Raw genomic sequence first — 18585 nt, forward strand, 5'->3', positions numbered from 1 at the left:
AGACCTGGCGTCGAGCTTCAGTTGCCCACCATGGCCACCACCTCGCACATGTTTATGTACTCCCTGACGATCCAGCCTCCTACTGCGATCACACAGGCCATTCTTGGTCAGTTTGCGGGAACCAAGGAGCAGCAGATCGTCACTGCCTCTGGTTCCAAGCTGACCATCCATCGTCCGGACCCAACTCAGGGAAAGGTCACGCCGATCTATTCGCAAGATGTATTCGGCATCATCCGCTCCTTGGCAGCGTTCCGGCTGGCTGGGAGTAATAAAGGTATGTCTCTATTGTGGCCCGATTCTGAATTTACGAGTTCAACTTAGTGATTCTTCAAGCTTCCCGGGTAGCACGGTCTTGGTTTTCCGATCCGGCCCCTTGACGGGCGAGGGACCTGCCCCGGCCAGCAACGTTGACGCTGTATAAAAGCTTTATATAATGCGCGAACTGTGCTGAGTCTATTTTTTTTTACTTCAGATTACATTATCATCGGGTCTGATTCGGGTCGCATCACGATCATTGAATATGTCCCCTCCGAGAACCGCTTTAACCGGATTCACTTGGAGACATTCGGCAAGTCTGGAGTACGCCGGGTAGTTCCGGGCCAGTATCTGGCCGTGGATCCCAAAGGACGTGCATGTTTGATTGCCTCGGTGGAGAAGAACAAGCTGGTCTATGTTCTGAACCGCAACTCCCAGGCGGAACTCACCATCTCGTCTCCGCTTGAAGCACACAAGCCACAGACACTGGTCTTTGCCATGACAGCGCTTGATATCGGCTATGACAACCCGGTCTTTGCTGCTCTCGAAGTGGATTACTCGGAAGCTGATCAGGATCCCACGGGCCAGGCATACGAGGAGATTGAGAAAGTTCTCGTCTACTATGAGCTTGACTTGGGTCTCAACCATGTTGTTCGTAAGTGGTCTGATCCTGTAGACCGGACGGCGAACATGCTGTTCCAGGTTCCTGGAGGAGCAGATGGCCCAAGTGGTGTACTGGTGTGTGCCGAGGACAACATCACCTACCGCCACTCAAATCAGGACGCCTTCCGCGTACCCATCCCTCGTCGGAGCGGTCCCACCGAGAACCCTGAGCGGAAACGGACTATTGTCTCGGGTGTGATGCACAAGATGAGAGGCGCCTTCTTTTTCCTCCTTCAGACAGAGGACGGTGACATGTTCAAGCTGACTCTTGACATGATTGAGGATGACAATGGCCAACTGACGGGCGAGGTCAAGAGGTTGAAGATCAAATACTTTGACACTGTTCCTGTGGCGTCAAGCCTGTTAATTCTGAAGAGTGGTTTCCTCTACGTTGCCAGTGAATCAGGCAACCACAACTTCTACCAATTTGAAAAACTTGGTGATGATGATGAGGAGACAGAATTCACTAGTGATGACTTTTCCGCCAATCCCTCTGTTCCTTACGACCCGATCTTCTTCCGCCCTCGCCCTGCGGAGAACTTGAACCTCATGGAAAGCTTGAACTCACTCAACCCATTGATCGACAGCAAGATTGCCAATCTCACAGAGGATGATGCTCCACAAATTTACTCGGTATGCGGCACTGGTGCTCGCAGCTCATTCCGAACACTCAAGCATGGGCTGGAAGTCTCTGAGATTGTCGAGTCGGAACTTCGAACAGTACCGTCCGCGGTCTGGACAACGAAACTGACTCGCGGAGATGAGTATGATGCTTACATCGTCCTCTCCTTTGCCAACGGTACTCTCGTCCTGAGTATCGGTGAGGTTGTGGAAGAGGTCTCCGATACGGGATTCCTCTCTACAGCACCGACGCTGGCCGTACAACAGCTAGGCGAGGATTCTTTGATTCAAGTTCATCCTCGTGGTATTCGCCATTTACTCGCCGATCGCCGGGTCAACGAGTGGCCTGCTCCGCAGCACCGTTCCATAGTGGCCGCCGCTACAAACGAACGCCAGGTGGCAGTGGCTCTCAGCTCCGGTGAGATTGTCTATTTCGAAATGGATGCCGATGGATCTCTAGCCGAGTACGACGAGCGCCGACAGATGTCTGGCACAGTTACCTGCCTGAGCTTGGGCGAGGTTCCAGAGGGCCGTATGCGCAGCTCGTTCCTAGCCGTTGGCTGCGATGATTCCACCGTCCGAATCCTTAGTCTGGATCCTGATTCTACCCTTGAAAACAAGTCTGTTCAGGCTTTGACTTCGGCCCCTTCGGCTCTGAACATCATTGCCATGGCCGATTCGAGCTCAGGTGGCACAACACTGTACCTGCATATCGGTCTTTACTCAGGCGTTTACCTCCGTACTGTTCTGGATGAAGTGACCGGTGAGCTTTCCGATACTCGCACGCGTTTCCTGGGAGCAAAGCCTGTCAAGCTGTCCCAGGTTTCCGTCAAGGGTCAAACGGCCGTTCTGGCGCTCAGTTCGCGCCCATGGCTTGGGTACTCTGATATCCAAACAAAGAGCTTCATGCTCACTCCTCTTGACTGTGCCGGCATCGAATGGGGATGGAACTTCTCCAGCGAGCAATGTGAAGAGGGTATGATTGGTATTCAAGGCAAAAACCTTCGGTATGTTTCCCCTTTGTATTCCTCCTTTCCTTCTACAACTCCACCCGCCTCATACCTCCTTGATCATATGATGAAGAAAAGGATCCGAATTTCTATGTGGATGAAAATATTTTATATATATATCCAATTGTTCCTACTGAGATCAACAACACACGTTCCCTTTCGTCACAACCATTCATAGCCGTTTTTGAGCGTCGCAACTGACGAATATCAGGATTTTCTCTGTTGATAAGTTGGACAACAACATGCTACAGGAGTCCATTCCCTTGGCTTATACCCCTCGTCGCTTTGTTAAGCACCCCGAGCAGCCTCTCTTCTACGTGATCGAATCCGATAACAACATCTTGTCTCCAGCAACGCGTCAGAGCCTTATCGAGGACTCCAAGACTCGCAATGGAGAGTTCAATATTCTCCCACCTGAAGACTTTGGTTACCCTCGCGGTACCGGTCATTGGGCATCCTGCATTCAAATTGTGGACCCCATTTCTTCTAAACAGGTGGTCTTTACCCTTGACCTTGAAGAAAATGAGGCTGCAGTTAGTATTGCTGCCGTACCGTTCTCGAGCCAAGATGACGAGACCTTCCTGGTTGTTGGAACTGCCAAGGATATGACAGTCAGCCCTCCTTCGTCTTCCGGCGGCTTCATCCACATTTACCGTTTCCAGGAGGAGGGGCGCGAGCTAGAGTTTATCCACAAGACAAAAGTTGACGAGCCTCCTCTGGCTCTGCTACCCTTCCAGGGCCGAGTTCTTGTCGGTATCGGTTCACTCCTTCGTTTATACGATCTGGGTATGAAACAGCTGCTCCGCAAATGCCAGGCCCATGTTGTCCCTCGGACCATCGTCGGTCTCCAGACACAGGGCAGCCGCATTGTGGTTAGCGATGTCCGCGAAAGTGTTACCTATGTTGCGTACAAGTACCAGGAGAACATTTTGATTCCTTTTGTGGATGACTCCATCGCTCGTTGGACGACCTCTACCGCCATGGTCGACTACGAGACTACTGCCGGTGGTGACAAGTTCGGTAACCTCTGGCTACTTCGGTGCCCCAGCAAGGTTTCGGAGGAGGCTGATGAGGATGGATCTGGTGCTCACCTTGTCCACGAGCGTGGCTATCTGCAGGGCACCCCCCACCGTCTTGAGCTGATGATGCACTACTACGTCCAGGATATCCCCACCAGCCTGCACAAGGCGCAGCTGGTGGCAGGTGGCCGTGACATTATCGTATGGACCGGCTTCCAAGGCACGATCGGCATGTTTATTCCATTCGCCAGCCGGGAAGATGTCGATTTCTTCCAGAGTCTGGAGATGCAGCTGGCCTCCCAGCACCCTCCCTTAGCTGGTCGTGACCACCTAATCTATCGGGGCTACTACGCCCCCTCCAAGGGTGTCATCGACGGCGACCTGTGCGAGATGTACTTCCTGTTGCCGAATGACACGAAAATGATGATTGCCGGTGAGCTCGATCGCTCTGTGCGCGAGATTGAGCGTAAGATCTCGGTATGTTCAGTCGACTTGATACCTCTCTACAAGATTCATAACTGACCTGCCCATAGGATATGCGAACGAGGGTGGCATACTAATTTCATAACGGTACTTATGGCGTCTAATGCGGCGTTTGCACTCTCTGGCTGGTGTACTTCAGATACCTAGTTATTTGCTAATGGATATCCCGATGCGCGGTTTTTGCACCGCCTACCTTTCCTTCCCAATCTTCACACTTAAGACTCCTCCCATTGAAAGGTCGTCTCTTGCCTCGCTCGGTCTGCCGTCTTCACTCGGCTAATCTTGAGCTGGATGCAGTCCAGTCACTTTCGTGTCTGGTCTGTATGAGACAAGAATGGGCGTGGATTTCCATGCGTCGACGTTTTTTGAGTACGGTTCTATCCGCATTGCACCACGGATCTGCACCGTAATTTATCTGTCGGGACAACCCTTGTAAGCATTGATAGTGTATTAGGTCAGATTGAATGTCATGAAATCTTTCTCAACCAGAGTTCAATAGCGTAACCCAGGTCGATCAGAAACCTTCGAAAGTGAGGGGCATGTACTCTGTCTACCTTGTCGAGAGGCTCGACCACCTGACGGCGATCTCGGACCATCGTCAGGGTTCAACGCCGATGGTCGCCTCGTAACCCCGAGATGGACGGACAGCTTTGCCGCCAGCTAAACAATTTTCCTGATCCGGTCGCCGATCCGAAAGTGCATCCACCCGACATGGCCAGATGCAGGCTCGGTTACGGGTGGAAAATTCTGGAGCCTGCCGAGAATCGGCTCTGTTTCTCCTCGGGGAAGTCCTTCACCGGGCCGCATGTTGTCATGGCAGGGTCGACAACAGACCATCTTCGATAGGCTCGTAGAAAGTGCGCAAAAAGTTGATGTTAGCGCCTGGCTGACATGATACGAGGACAGCCAAGTTCCCCATGCTTTGAAATCCCCCGGCATAACGTCAGTTAGCCAGCTCTGCTCCAATCAGTTCCCGCGATAGCGCCAGGGAAGTGATTGGTTCCTTCTACTGTCAACGACCGATGTTCAGCGCGAGGCTGACATGATACGAGGACGGCCAAGTTCCCCATGCTTTGAAATCCCCCGGCATAACGTTTCAGTTGGCCGGCACTGCGCCAATCAGTCCCCACGATTGGCGCCAGGGAAGTGAATGTGGTCCTTCTATTGTCAACGACCGAGCGTCTGCCACGGGACAATGTGAGTGGATCAAGCCGGCTTTCGTAAGCCGCAAGTGGAGACATGAAGGACGCGCATTTGTCAGCGTAAGGCCTCCACCGACTGTCCCGGCCTTGCTCGACCCACTGCTGCTTCGAGTCAGAGCTTGGTGTGCTTCGCGATCAGATCGGATTGCAGTGGACGAAGTATTCCCATCAAGGACGCCGCTCAAGGCGTGGCTGTCAAGGTCACAAATTCCTTGGTGTCACTCTTCCTCTTCAGCTCGTCATGTCTGCGGGATACAGCTTTGATCCCTAGCCGAGCTAGCCAATGGTTTTTTTCCTCCGGACAATGCCCTTTGACGACCATGGGAATGTCGATCCAAGGGCGTGAACATGTCTCCATTAGGGAGCGAGGAAGGCGCCACCTACCAATCACTCCGCACCCTGCACGACACATTCGCTAGCTTGACACGTCCGCTTTCCCATTCACTACATTTTCTACGATCGCTTGGCCTGTCCGTCCACGCCCTGTGCACCCCGCTATCCATCCCGAGGACTTGGACTCCGGAAAGGAAGCCACAAAGATTAGCTTTAGGTGAGAGTGATGCAGATGACTCACGGCCTGCACCTCCCTCTAAGGCTCCCATGGATTTGTAAACCATCTCTGACGCGATCGAGGATCATCTGTTGGTGCAGTGATGTCGGTTCTATAAAACGAGGTGGCCCCTCCGCAACTTGCGCATCCACCAGACCCATCGTGTTCCTCCCTGCGTAATCGCACTGTATACAACAAGCCCCGGTGCGGTTGTCGACGGCTCCACTTTCTACTACTTTTTCTTCTTTAGCATCTACTTGCCGCATAAAATAAACGACCAGCTTACACACCCGATTTCTGCTGCCTTTTATTCTGTGAATCCATTGCGAACTTAGAATCGCCCGCGATAGTGCAGGGGTTCCAATCCAAGTCGCGTGCCTGTTGTTCCCCGCCCCGCAAACTGCAAGAAGCTCCTCGCTCGCATTCCACACTCCCACACTTCCACACTTCCTATCCCATCGCTGCCAGGCCCGAGGACCTGAATTTCAACACGATGGCCGCAAGATCAATTATGAGCCATGGCTCCGAAACGCTAGACCTATTCACGTGCCGGTCGCAGCCCAAAATCGAGATTGAGCTGGTCGGCCAGGTCCCGGGTCTCGTCAACTCATATACCACCGGCGACCTGATCGAGGGCACAGCGAAAATCACTGTGGACCACGAAACACGCTTTGACAAAGTTGAAATCATGTTCCAAGGTAATTAGTCTCCCCTGGAACATTTTGGTATCACCACGAGGGGCGTTTGGTTAACCCGACGCAGGCACATCGCACACGGCCGTCGAGCGGGCATCGTGCCCCGGCCGTACAGGGTCACAGCATATGTTCCTCAAGCTCCGCCAGCCAATCGAGGAGTCTGAATATCCCTTCCCCCGGATTCTGGAGGCAGGCCGCTCATACGACTTTCCGTTCACATTCGTCGTGCCAGATCGTCTCCTGCCGCAGGTCTGCACCCACGCACGAACCAATGTTCACATTCACCATGCGCACACCATGCTTCCACCGACACTAGGGGATCCTATGATTGCAGGCAATGGGAAAACCCTGCTGGATGATATGGTGCCCGATATGAGTCAAATCTCATATATTGTTCGGGCGGCTGTTCTAAAGAGATCTCGAACGGACTCGCACAACCTTAAGACCCTGGCGAACCTTGCAAAGAAGGTTCGCATTATCCCGACTGTGGAGGAGGAGCCTCCGATCAATGTTGTCGACCACCCCGTCTACTGCACGCGAAAGGAGAAGAATGTTAAGCGCGGGTTCCTGCGAGGCAAGCTCGGCCGACTGCTTGCTTCTGCGCCGCAGCCGAAGCCAATTCGCTTGCTTCCCCCGAGCTGCGAGTCCAGCGATACAGTCAGCACTATGACAACGGTACAGCTCCGGTTCGACCCTGTTGATGACGAGCAGCCACCCCGGCTCGGCTCGATGACTAGCAAGATCAAGGCTAGCACCTTCTACAGCGCAGGCCCCTGGGATGATTTCCCTTCGCAGTCTAGCACCGCGGCCTTCTCCCAGACTGGCCGGGGCCTCTTTACCGAGTCTGTTCCACTCTCCAACATGTGCGTCGGCTCCGCGAAATGGGTCAAGCACTCTGCATCGACCGAGTGTGAGCGCCGCGACTCCCTGCAGTCCACTACCTCGGATGATTCAACCGTCTCATCGGCTTCCTTCTCGGGCGACACCTACTACACAGCATCAGTAGTGGTGCCTATCAGCCTCCCGAGCAATAAAACCTTCGTCCCGACCTTCCACTCCTGCCTGATGTCTCGCACCTACTCGCTCGAGCTATCGTTGACCTACCACACCCCGAGCACAAACGTCCTCACGCCTACCATCTCTCTCCGTTTGCCCATTCAGGTCATTACTCCAAAGTACGTCGAATCGTTCAAGTCTGATTTAGGCATGAGTGTGACACAGGAAGAACTGGACGAATTCTTCCAGCCGCACTCGGGGGCTCCCCGCAGCGAACCGGTTGTCGATGTCAGCCTTGGGCCTCCTGGGTACTCGGAGACGGTCCTCAGCTCGCGTTTTAGAGGCGTGCGGGCTACACATTGAGCGTGGAGATGCAATTCTTACTTTCCTGTTTGTCTATTTCACCCTTTTTTATACCCTAATGCCCGGTGGCTTACAAAAAGTTTCTTCGTTTTCCTGTTGTCGTTGCCTGGCTTTGCATGGCAATCATTTACATTCAGAGTTTGAGCCTTCTATTTGTTTAGCACGATGGATATACCCTTTACCTATTCCGTTTTGATTTTGATATTTTCTTTTTCAGTCTTTAACCGTGCGCAATAGTGTACTCTCTCCCATATTCTTCTTATTAATATGGATGTTGTCAAATAGCTTCTTTTTCAGACTTGTAGAATCCGCCCAGGTGTCGATGTATCGAAGGAAGACCCTCACTTGCGTCTGCTCTTCTGGCGACCACACTCCCCCTCCCATCTTGAATCTTCGCCTTTCCCTCACCATCGCTGTACTCCTCTGCTCATCATCCATGCTACTTTTCTACCTTCGGGAGTCTCACGCTTTGAAGGCTAGACGACACTGTGGGGCGCCACTAGCTTGTCAGCCGTTTAGTGAGTAGTCTCAACGAATGAGCTGGGTCCGGGAGGTGGCTGGCAGTTGCCATCGGTAACACTAGAGCACTCCTTTGAAACATATCGTGGACTCCGCCAGACAATTTCCCCTCATCCTTCTCTTGGCTGATGGCAAACAACCGTACACACTGCTCGCCTCAGAGCGCACGCGCCGTTGTTACATCCGCTGTTCATTGGCCGAGGTCAGAGTCAAGGATTCGGGTAGATGATCTATGGACGCCAGAAGCCGGCGCCTATTTATGAAATATATTCCCGTCCGATGTAATCCATATTTAGGCTTCTTCAGGGAGCATCAAATTGATTAGTCATGGGTATTCTCGAGGGTATTTCAACCCCCTCTGAAGTCTGATAGTTCAGTGCATCACAATCAAAACTCTTTTCATCTCATCTCTGCATTACCCGTTTTTGATTCCGTTGCTCTCAATGGGTAGTAAATCCTTAGTAATCCATATCTTATAAAGGATAATTCTGTTACAAACAAGCGGCAAAGCAGGATAATTAAGTCAAATAATGTCACTGGATCCCCACTACAATATGTACGTTACGGAGGTTTGACGATACCCGATTATGCACCTTAAATACGAGCGCCGTGCAGTAAGATGAATTTGATGGAAGCACTTGGGGTCCTATTTAGCTATCCGTCCGAAGACGCGGCATTATCAAGAGGCGATAACTTGCCAAAGATATAGAGTGTATGTTGGCAGCCTCCCGTGGTCCTCGGGAGGATGGCACATAGGATTTATAAATTGCTATGCTCACTGAAGTTCACGACAAATATAAAATTGGCGGCTTGATCCTTGCTTTAAGTCATTTTCCAAGCTGAATTGCTGATTGTTTAGTCGGGGACGAGGGGAGCAGGGGAGGCTGAATGTAGACCAACTGGCTCTTCTTAATTCATCCTTCGTCGCTCTCTACATTGGCCGATCGCTTTCCCTATGCCAAAATGTGCAAGTGTTCCTTTTGCCTGCGTGCCTACACCTTTAACGGTTTTTGGGTGCAGAATACTCAGGTGGTTAAACTGCCGCCTGGAGGCGCCTGACGTGTGTCTGAATAAAGCTGCGAGTCGCCCACGACCGAAACGTGGGCGCTGGGCGACGCCGGCCATACTTTTGGTTACTGTATGTTTTTTACTGTATAAGCGCGCGTGTAAATTGTTCGCTTGCGGCTACTACCTATCACACGAGCCTGTCTAGTAGAATCTTCAGCCCTTTTTTCAGATTATAGCTTCTTCAAGGATCTGTTGATTCTTTGATCCTCTCTTTCTTTCTTATAAATGTAGTGTTTAGGCAAGCTGAGTGGCCCATGAGACGAACATTGTTCGTGTAGCATATTAATACAGCTCGACAAGGTTGATCACATGACTTTGTAGCAGTACTCTGGTCAATTCCGTCACCTATACGAGTAAGTGTCAAGCTCGTGACGAAGCTCGGAATTGGATGCAGGCAACTCTTGAGGAGCGGTATAGAGTTCTTGTGGGAGGTCCGTGTAGATTTGCTCTTGTGACTTTTCAGACTCCGTCTCCTTTTGCTTTCGCCGAAACATGAACCACGCAAGACCTGCAATTACAGCTACGCCTGCAACAGGTCCAACAACAGCGCCTGCAATCCAAGCCTTGCTCGAGTTTGACTCTGACGTGCTGGTAGTCGAAGCACTGGTCTGGGAAGGGATAGATGAGCTTGTTCGTGTTTGGGACTGGGTTGATGAGACCGTGGAAGCCGTGGATGAACCTACGAAGTATTATCAGTAAGTTGTTCAACTTTAACCTAGTCCTGAGGTGTAGGGAATGCTCGTACTTGAGCTGGAAGAGCTAGTTGTCGAAACCGGCAGTTCGCGATAAAGGGAGAATGCACTCCAAACCTCCGCACAGAAGATATTAGTGGCGGTTGGTGTTCCGTATGGTGATGTTTGGAATATCGTCATAGTGCGACAAGCTGCACCTCCACTACAAACAGCGGAGACGAAACATTTCGACTTAGCCTCCTATTTCAAGGTTTTAAAATCTTCATCATGTTCCAAGACTCACCAGTCATCTGTGACCCCATTATCATAGGTAATCTGGTTCGAAAAGCAGGCTGTGGCGTATGCACAAACACTTGTTCCTGAAGTTGCACACCCACGCGCATACGTCCCAGAAGTTGTCCAGGGAAGAGGGTCCGTCATTGCTTCGGCTACGCCGGGTGGGGTCAATATAAGTATGACAAAAACACACAATTCTCAGGAAGGATTCTCACTGGTCGATGGGCCAATATACCACCCAATAAAGTGAGGATCATCTTGCATTGTGATATTGACAGTTGTAGTCTGCGCCATGCTCCGATAAGAACCAAGGATGTTGAGGAGAAGCACCAGCCATGTTGACAATGGCACGGTAGAAGATGGAGTCATTGAAGGGAATGGCGGTTTTGCTTTTCTTCCCTAGGAATGGTCTCGTGAAGTTGGAATAACCGCACGCCCTCCTAAAGAGTCTCAATCTAATCAAGGCTGGCCGAGGTCGGAGTTGATGTGTTGCAACTTGGTCCGTTATGAGTCGTCTAGGCTGATCTCTAGCTTTGGATCATCTGCTAGAAAAGCTTTCCATTCAGACATATGTTTGGATATAGCAAGAAAATTTAGGATATGTGCGTACACTTTCAAGAGTGAGAATTAGTGCGGAATCAGGGGGCGGACGGAAAACTTGCGAGGCAGACTCCCTCCATGACTTGTGATAATAATACCGGCCATGGGGCTATGCTCTAGTGTCTTTAGTTGCCGCCCCATTGCTGAAGGATGCAGAGGGCTAGCAAAAGCGTCCAATTGACTATGGGTCTCCATCGACCATTTTAGGGCTTACCATTTAGTGCCCGGCCTAACGCGCCTTGGTGTTCGAGCCACGTACTCGTAGCGCTTAAGCCATTTTGGGCTGAGCCTCAACCAATGGGTAGCAGCTAGGCGGATCCCCATGTGGCTCCCTAGCCGCCTGTTTAACCGATTAAGGCAAAGATCTGTCAAGCTTTGTGAGACGGCCCCTAACTGATAAGCCTCCCAGACGTCCCGTAAGCCATCATGATAAATCATCGTATAGCGTCTTTCGCCCCGCTCCCATCTCCCCGGATATTTTGCGCTTTTCCATGTCCGACATTCTTCGCCAAAGCTTTCATTCCACACAAATTGACTCGAGTCCCCTCTGAGGACCGCTATCCGATGTTATCGGTCTCCACACTGATGACGGCGCGCTCTTTTCGCCTAGTCCTTGCTGCCATCATTTCTTTGTTTTTCTTTCACGCCCTCTATGTATGGGACCCCCTAGACTGGGCACTCCATGATGTGAGCACTGGGCGGGCTCAGTCTTTCGAAACAACTACAAACAGCGATGCTGGTGCAGCTTCCAAAATACCTTTGAAGACTGTCGGAACTAGCGAGCTGAAAACTCATTCCCTTATCCCCGACACTGCGATCCGTCATATCCCAGACAAGGTGTGGCACTCGGCCAAAGATAACCATGTCACGGATACTCAGCGGACATGGATCGATAGCTGGACAGACAAGAATCCCTCTCACCGCGAAGAATTGTTGACCGATAGTTCGGGTGAGGCATTTGTCCAGGCTTATTACCAGCAGACGCGACCAGACATTGTCGAGGTCTACAAAGCGATTCCGATCCCGATCTTGCGTGCAGATCTCCTTCGCTACTTGATCGTTCTCGCCGAGGGCGGGATATGGAGCGATTTGGATGTTACCTGTGAGAACCCAGTTGTCAACTGGGTACCTCCGGAGTACAAAGATCAGGATATTGATATGATCGTCGGATTAGAATTCGACTTTGACTGGCGAGGACCTGGGACCGAAGTTGCATCCCAATTTTGCAATTGGGCCTTTGCAGCACGACCTTCTTCGCGCAATTTGCAAGTTGTTGTCGACTCCGTCATCAAGGTATTGACAGATATCGCTCGCACCAATGGTGTTCAAATTTCAGGGATTACCCTGGAAATGCTCTCGGACGTTGTGAATGTCACGGGGCCCAAAATAATGACTATTGCACTTCTGGAGAGTCTTGGTCAATTGCTGGGCAGGGAAGTGGACGATCGCGATTTTTCAGGTATCAAACACCCAAAGTTAGTGGGCGATCTTCTGATTATGCCCGGAGTGTCCTTCGCTGCTGGACAGAACAGATATCCAAAGGACCAAGGAGATGCTCTCGTGACCCATCATTACGAAGGCTCCTGGAAGCAAGCAGATGCGGAAGCCAAAGAGAGAAAAAAGCAGAACCAGCACCCATGAGCGCATGTAAAGAGACGTTATGAAGCATGCTATCACCGGCAACATTAGATTAAGCAGTCAAGTTATGGGTTGCGTACAAGGGAGGTGGTGATGGCTGTCGGTGTGCCTGAAATCCCTAGAGTACAGTGTATTAGTATCGACAACGAGGGCGTATCGAGTGGATCGTCACTCGAGCCATGATTGTATTCAATAAGCGATGATTTCAATGAAGGATAGAACATGCCATGAAGTACGTAGATTTGCAAATACGATTTGTCTGAGACATTGTGGACTGCCTTACCTTACGGCGAAGTCACTGCCGGTGCACGAACAAGGCGACGAGGTGCCTACGTACAAACAGATCCTGGGCGCTCGATGAGGCCGGTTACGACTTTCGAATGTTGCGCGCTTTTGTCTGTTAAATCCATAACCTTGGCTTTGCCGTCCAGGTCTATCTCGGCGACATGAGATGCTCTTGTTGATTTCGGGTATATGCAAATGCATAGGTATGGTTGCTCTTTCAAGCGCCTACTACTCCGTACGGTTGCGGGCATCGGAATTATATATATTCCGGTGGTGGAAATGCTTCCACAATGAACGCACTGAGACTAACCGCTGATCAGAGCGGAAGGATCCGAGCGTGACCTACGAACAGGCATTGTCTATGGCCCCTACCTAGTCTAGGCCAAGTTGGCAGTGCCGTCGGGAGCAATGTGAACGTAGACAAAGGCAAGATCCAGCAATGCTCCGGTAATGATGACAGAAGCGTTGAATACCATGGTGGAGCTTCCAGGGACGTTGGTGGAATGGCAAAGGCTCGGGTCTATGGACTGCGGATTATATGAAGATCGCATTCCGATGGACTGTACTATCCCTATTGAGGCCAAAGAATTCAAATATAACGAAGGGTAGATATTGATGAAAGTGCTGATGTCTTATTTTTGGGATATTACAGGTCTTGTTCATGTGATGTCCGCAACCTTCCCTTCTCTTCTGTTCTCCTTTTCTGTTCCCCTTCTCTCCTATTTTTGTTTACACTGTAGAGATATACAGCCTGCTTAATCCACAGAGGTTCCGTCTACAGCTTCTTATGATCAATATTTGGGTCCCAGATCTTCCTTTTGAAATTAATGGTGAAAGGCATCAGGTGGACCAATGTGATAAATCTGCGGTCAAGGCGTCTCGAATGCTTATAATAAAGATCTGGTAGCATTCGTGGAAACAGTTATCCCAGGCTTCTATATTGGGAGTCGCATATACGAGCCGATAGTTGGCCCGCTCTCCATATCATTGGGTTGTTGCAAGTCGATGAACACCCCAGAGAAAGCTGTCAACGCGGGGGTAAGCAGTCACGGCCGAGACATTGTCTGACACGACCTCGAGTCCAGAAGCCAAGATGCGGGGCTGTGTGCTATCCATGAACAAAGCTCGTAACGGAAAGACTTAATCTGGGGTCAAGGTTTCATGAGCCAGGGAATTGCATCCTTGTCCGGGTGTGCTCCGGAAGATCGCCCGTTTTCCACAAGGTTGAGGTTTAGTCTCATCATGGGATCAAATGACATGTTTCGAAGGATATTGACTTGTCCTCTTTGAACATCCGTGTAGCATAGATAGCCTGAAAGGGTTGTTGTCATACTTGCGTTCACGCAGACCAGCCGACAAGCTGCTGGCTTACCGGGGGCAAGACCTCGTACGCTGATCACGCCATTGAACTACTGAATGCCTTGGGTTCTACACTTCGCGATATCAACCGCAACTGAAGACAAAATTCCTCGCTGTGGCCGTGTACGGATACCAATATGCCAACACGGCTGAGATGCTCAGCGTCAATCCTGGCTGGGGAAAGGAAGATCAGACTGGCTTTGGCAACATGTTTACCAGTCTCGTTGCAAAGTACAACCGCGATATCCTCGAGAATTATAGCTACACAACGAATTTCTATGCGAATTGGGATTTGTGTAATATTGCACCTTGGATGGCGATTGGGTTCCTCCTTGAGGCTCGTACTATGTTCAACTATGATAGCTATCTAGAGGCTCTACTCCCCAGGAAGGCCATTCTCTTGCAAATTTATTGATGTTAGAGTACTTTGAACGATTCGACTTAAAAAATTCAAATGACGATAGTGCTCAGACTGGGCGAATGAGTGCAATTTCCAACTGTAGTTTCTGAGAGTGGGGAGATATATCTGTTCTGAGATACCTCAGCCCGAAGAAGAACTTTAAGAAAGGCGATACACGAGGGTGCCAAAGCCAAGGCTATCAAACCCTCCCGAGGTAGTGGCATAGTTGCCCCCACCACCTTCCACGCCACTGGTGGAGTTGGCGTTCACCATATCACGATAAGCGTCAGACCACGAGGAGTTGAGTCTTTTCAGCTGACCGTAGTGAGCTGAGATAAGTTCAAATCCTGGGCGTATATTTCCCCGGGAGGTAGCGGAAATAACAGTCTGGTCTCCTTCGTAGCTTTCGTATGGAGTGTAGGGAACACTGTAGCCGACATTGTACTTTCCTACATACTCCGCCCTTTAAAAGCAGGTTAGTTAAGTGGGCACACATTTCAAGTAGATCGTGACTTACGCATTTAAGATTTCGTTTTTATATGTCGCGAATAGGTCGATGCCCTGGTTGTATGCCTGCTGAGCAATCACTCCTAATAGCATTATGTCTAAGGTAGCATGGCCTTGATCCCGACCAGCCTCCTGACCCTGTGTCAAGGTCTTCCCGGAGCCAGCCTCTGCGTAGTTGGCAATATCAAACACAGGCAAAGCTCCGTTAGCGGGCCCTGATCGCGCGTAATCGATAGCGTAATCGAACATGGTTTGGTTGTCGGTAAAAATCCCAATGGCGAGGAGGGACGCTATATTGCACTGGTCCCAATTGGCGTAGAAGATGTAGTCACCCTTCCCGTCATGGTCTTCCAGAAAAACAGTGTTCATTGGTGCAAAGATGTTAGTCAACATCTTCGTCGTTGCAGTCTTATTGCTACTGGCCCAGCCAGAATAGCTTCGCATCAGTTCCGCCGCATTGGCCATTTGGTATCCATATAGCCCAGATGCTAGGTACCTGTCGCTAGTACCGCTGATAGCCGTCAAGGTTACTGCCCATGAACTGAGAATATTGACGGCAGCATCTGCGTAGCTTGTATCACCGGAGATCAACCAGCGTAAGGCGAGCTGATACGCAGCTGCGGCATCCCTGTAAAGATATTGATAATTCTCTGCATTTACTCCATTGTATCCACGGTAGACTGTCTTCTGCGGAGTAGGTACATAGGCTGCCCGCGCAAAGGAACTGGAGGTTAGGAGGGTCCAAGTGGTACTCCACGGCTCATCCTCGTTGACAACGTGGCTTTTGATGCGCACGAGATCTTTAGTGGTATGCAGCGCACCTGGGTGAACAAAGGCAGCTATTGCAGGCAATGAAAAAGCTAGCAGAGAGAAAAGTGAAATCATTTCGAAGATTGAATGGCTGTGGATCTGCTAAGCATGTAGTTTGATATGTGCTTTCAAGCGCTTTCACGAAGCACTCGTCACGGCTTTTATACGTAAGATCCTGACTACCTTCAAGCGATACCTTCAAGCGACCCCTCCCAGTTTCAAAACTTGTTTACATTCTTTCTTGCAACAATGCCTTTACCAGACAGGCATTTGATCAGCAGGTTCGGCTAGAGAGAAGTCGTTAATGGGACAGGGAGGTTAGGTGCAACGGTCGGATTTCGCCAGCAGCGGTTAGATCCATTGCGGAAAATAAAAACTCCGAGATCAGCAATTTGGGGAGAAATAGGATATACATTGACCTTGAGTTTTTCCGTGTACTGTCCGTGCTGATGAATTATCGGCCGGCGATCTCTCCGGTATATCCTCCGAACAAAAAGTTTCGAGGCTCTTACTGAGGTGCCAGCTAAATCGCATTCCTTTCATCACCCGGCATTCCTTTCCTCACCTGGCATTCCTTTCATCACCCTTATTACTCTATGTTAGACAACTCTAGCACTAACGCGATACTATCACCAGAAAAAAAATTTGTTGTGGAAATCTTATCGTATGACTATCAATCACGGGACCATTCATAACTTCTTTGAAGATATGTACATATTTAATTCTGAAACTTACAGTAAAGAATTCCCCACCCATACGGGAGATATACCGGCGAATTCCCCGGTTATGTCTGTTTCCTAAGGACTTCACTTGACGAGCGGGCCAAATATTCGGATTATTAAATGTGGTAGAGCTCCTTTTAGGTCAATAATTTTCTGATATAGTTTTGAACACTATTTCCTTTGACGGACAGTTCCTACAGCCATACTAACGCGATGTTACTAGACGAATTTGCTATGGTATTTCTCCCATCCAATCACTGATTCAGTACTTGTTATGCCAACGGTTAAACTAGGAACCACAATCAAATGGAGTCAAAGCGCATGACCAGCACGACACAGGTATTTCTCATGATGTGAGCAGCACCCAAGGCTCTCCAAATGCTCTATCAGCGCGGGTAATGGAGGCGTTGTACTCCGAATCTGTGATGGCAAAGGTGTGGAGGATTGCAGCCAAGGCAATGGGAAACGTAAGTTCAGTTTCATGTTTCTTTCTCAAGACAAAACCATTGAATATAGCACAGACCAACCCCCCAGTGCTCTACCCCGAGTACACTGGCAAAGATGGCGCTACCTACGTCTACCGTTCCCTCGACTTCTGGACATCTGGCTTCTTTCCAGGATCTCTATATCTCCTACTCGAGCGCATAATTCGATACCCACATATATCTCTATCGAAATCAGCCGACGACGACCCGCCAACACGCCCTCATAAGCTTCAACTCGAGTACCTGTGTCGCTGGTGGACAGTCAACCTTCACCAGAATGCTCTGAAACGCGATACCCACGACTTGGGCTTCATGATCGCACCGTGGGCTATGAAGTCCTGGGACCTACACCGTGACCCAGCGGCATATAGCAGTCTGATTATGGCAGCGCATTCGCTCGCCAGCCGGTTTAGTTCTACTACGCAATGTCTGCGTAGCTGGGATACTTGTATCACAAAGCGATACTCCTTCACGGATCCCTCAATGGATTTTCTCTTTATCATCGACAACATGCTGAATCTGGATCTGCTCTTTTGGGCTGCAAAAGAGACGGAAAACCCGGAACTGTATCGTATTGCGCTGGCACATGCGCGCACGTCGCGGATACATCACATTCGCGAGGACAATAGTACATTCCATGTTGTGAATCTTGATCCGGAGACAGGTGATGTTAAGGCTAAATTCACAAATCAGGGTTACAGTGATGAAAGCTGCTGGGCACGTGGCCAAGCATGGGGGATTTTGGGCTTCATGCAAACCTTTCAGTGGACGGGCAAGATTGAATTCCTCGACACGGCAAAGGCTTTGGCTGATTACTTCATTGCGCACTTGCCAGCTGACGGCGTGCCATATTGGGATCTTACTGCTCCAATCATCGAGACCAGTCCACGAGATACCTCTGCGGCGATGATCGCTGCTTGTGGTATGTTGCTGCTCTATAAAGCGCTGAAACCCAGTTGTGAGGCGGACCGATTTTTGCGCGAGGCAATGAACCTGGTTGATGCAACAGTTGGCAAGTTTGTGGATGTGCCAACATTGCATTTCCAATCTACTCGGCCTCAGTCACAGTGCGACGTTTTTAGGGATGGTTGTGTTGAGTATTCTGATGATGCATTCGATACCCTGACGGTTGTGGATCGCATCGACTTGAAACTACGCGATACAATCGTGCATGGAGCTACAATTAACAATTATGAGTTTGCTCCAAGGAGATGGGCAAATCATGGGTTGGTTTACGCAGATTACTACTTCCTGCTGTTTGGCAACATGCTTCTCGAGTTGGGCTTGGTCGGTGTAGCTGATTGCAATATCGGTCGTCTATAGATCCCCTAGGGCATTTTGCAAACGTCTTCGTGTTTAGATAGCTG

At 50.2% G+C, this 18585-nt stretch overlaps 7 protein-coding genes across 7 annotated transcripts; 5 read left to right on the plus strand and 2 right to left on the minus strand.

Moving 5' to 3' along the window:
* Window positions 1-30: 30 nt before the first annotated feature.
* Window positions 31-4128, plus strand: N7482_000148 (DDB1/RSE1 family protein; the record flags this gene model as incomplete). The annotated part of the gene is made up of 4 exons (XM_056682273.1): window positions 31-274; window positions 473-2546; window positions 2761-4045; window positions 4102-4128. 4 exons carry the CDS (start codon window positions 31-33, stop codon window positions 4126-4128), a joined length of 3630 nt encoding a protein of 1209 aa, XP_056545879.1.
* A 2168-nt stretch (window positions 4129-6296) lies between these two features.
* Window positions 6297-7857, plus strand: N7482_000149 (arrestin (or S-antigen), N-terminal domain protein; the record flags this gene model as incomplete). Its single annotated transcript, XM_056682274.1, has 2 exons — window positions 6297-6501; window positions 6566-7857. 2 exons carry the CDS (start codon window positions 6297-6299, stop codon window positions 7855-7857), a joined length of 1497 nt encoding a protein of 498 aa, XP_056545880.1.
* Window positions 7858-9785: 1928 nt separating this feature from the next.
* N7482_000150 (uncharacterized protein) lies at window positions 9786-10316 on the minus strand (the record flags this gene model as incomplete). The annotated part of the gene is made up of 2 exons (XM_056682275.1): window positions 9786-10123; window positions 10190-10316. The coding sequence occupies 2 exons, from the start codon at window positions 10314-10316 to the stop codon at window positions 9786-9788; spliced, it is 465 nt and encodes a 154-aa protein (XP_056545881.1).
* A 1260-nt stretch (window positions 10317-11576) lies between these two features.
* N7482_000151 (glycosyltransferase family 32 protein) lies at window positions 11577-12653 on the plus strand (the record flags this gene model as incomplete). The annotated part of the gene is made up of 1 exon (XM_056682276.1): window positions 11577-12653. The coding sequence occupies one exon, from the start codon at window positions 11577-11579 to the stop codon at window positions 12651-12653; it is 1077 nt and encodes a 358-aa protein (XP_056545882.1).
* Window positions 12654-14448: 1795 nt separating this feature from the next.
* On the plus strand, window positions 14449-14709 carry N7482_000152 (GPI anchored protein-like protein; the record flags this gene model as incomplete). Its single annotated transcript, XM_056682277.1, has 1 exon — window positions 14449-14709. One exon carries the CDS (start codon window positions 14449-14451, stop codon window positions 14707-14709), a length of 261 nt encoding a protein of 86 aa, XP_056545883.1.
* Window positions 14710-14853: 144 nt separating this feature from the next.
* N7482_000153 (uncharacterized protein) lies at window positions 14854-16086 on the minus strand (the record flags this gene model as incomplete). The annotated part of the gene is made up of 2 exons (XM_056682278.1): window positions 14854-15157; window positions 15212-16086. The coding sequence occupies 2 exons, from the start codon at window positions 16084-16086 to the stop codon at window positions 14854-14856; spliced, it is 1179 nt and encodes a 392-aa protein (XP_056545884.1).
* An 860-nt stretch (window positions 16087-16946) lies between these two features.
* On the plus strand, window positions 16947-18541 carry N7482_000154 (glycoside hydrolase family 88 protein; the record flags this gene model as incomplete). The annotated part of the gene is made up of 3 exons (XM_056682279.1): window positions 16947-16970; window positions 17027-17200; window positions 17255-18541. The coding sequence occupies 3 exons, from the start codon at window positions 16947-16949 to the stop codon at window positions 18539-18541; spliced, it is 1485 nt and encodes a 494-aa protein (XP_056545885.1).
* Window positions 18542-18585: the final 44 nt, after the last annotated feature.

This window comes from Penicillium canariense (genome assembly GCF_028826845.1).
Source record: "Penicillium canariense strain IBT 26290 chromosome Unknown utg000001l_segment0_segment0, whole genome shotgun sequence".
Lineage (NCBI taxonomy): Eukaryota > Fungi > Ascomycota > Eurotiomycetes > Eurotiales > Aspergillaceae > Penicillium > Penicillium canariense.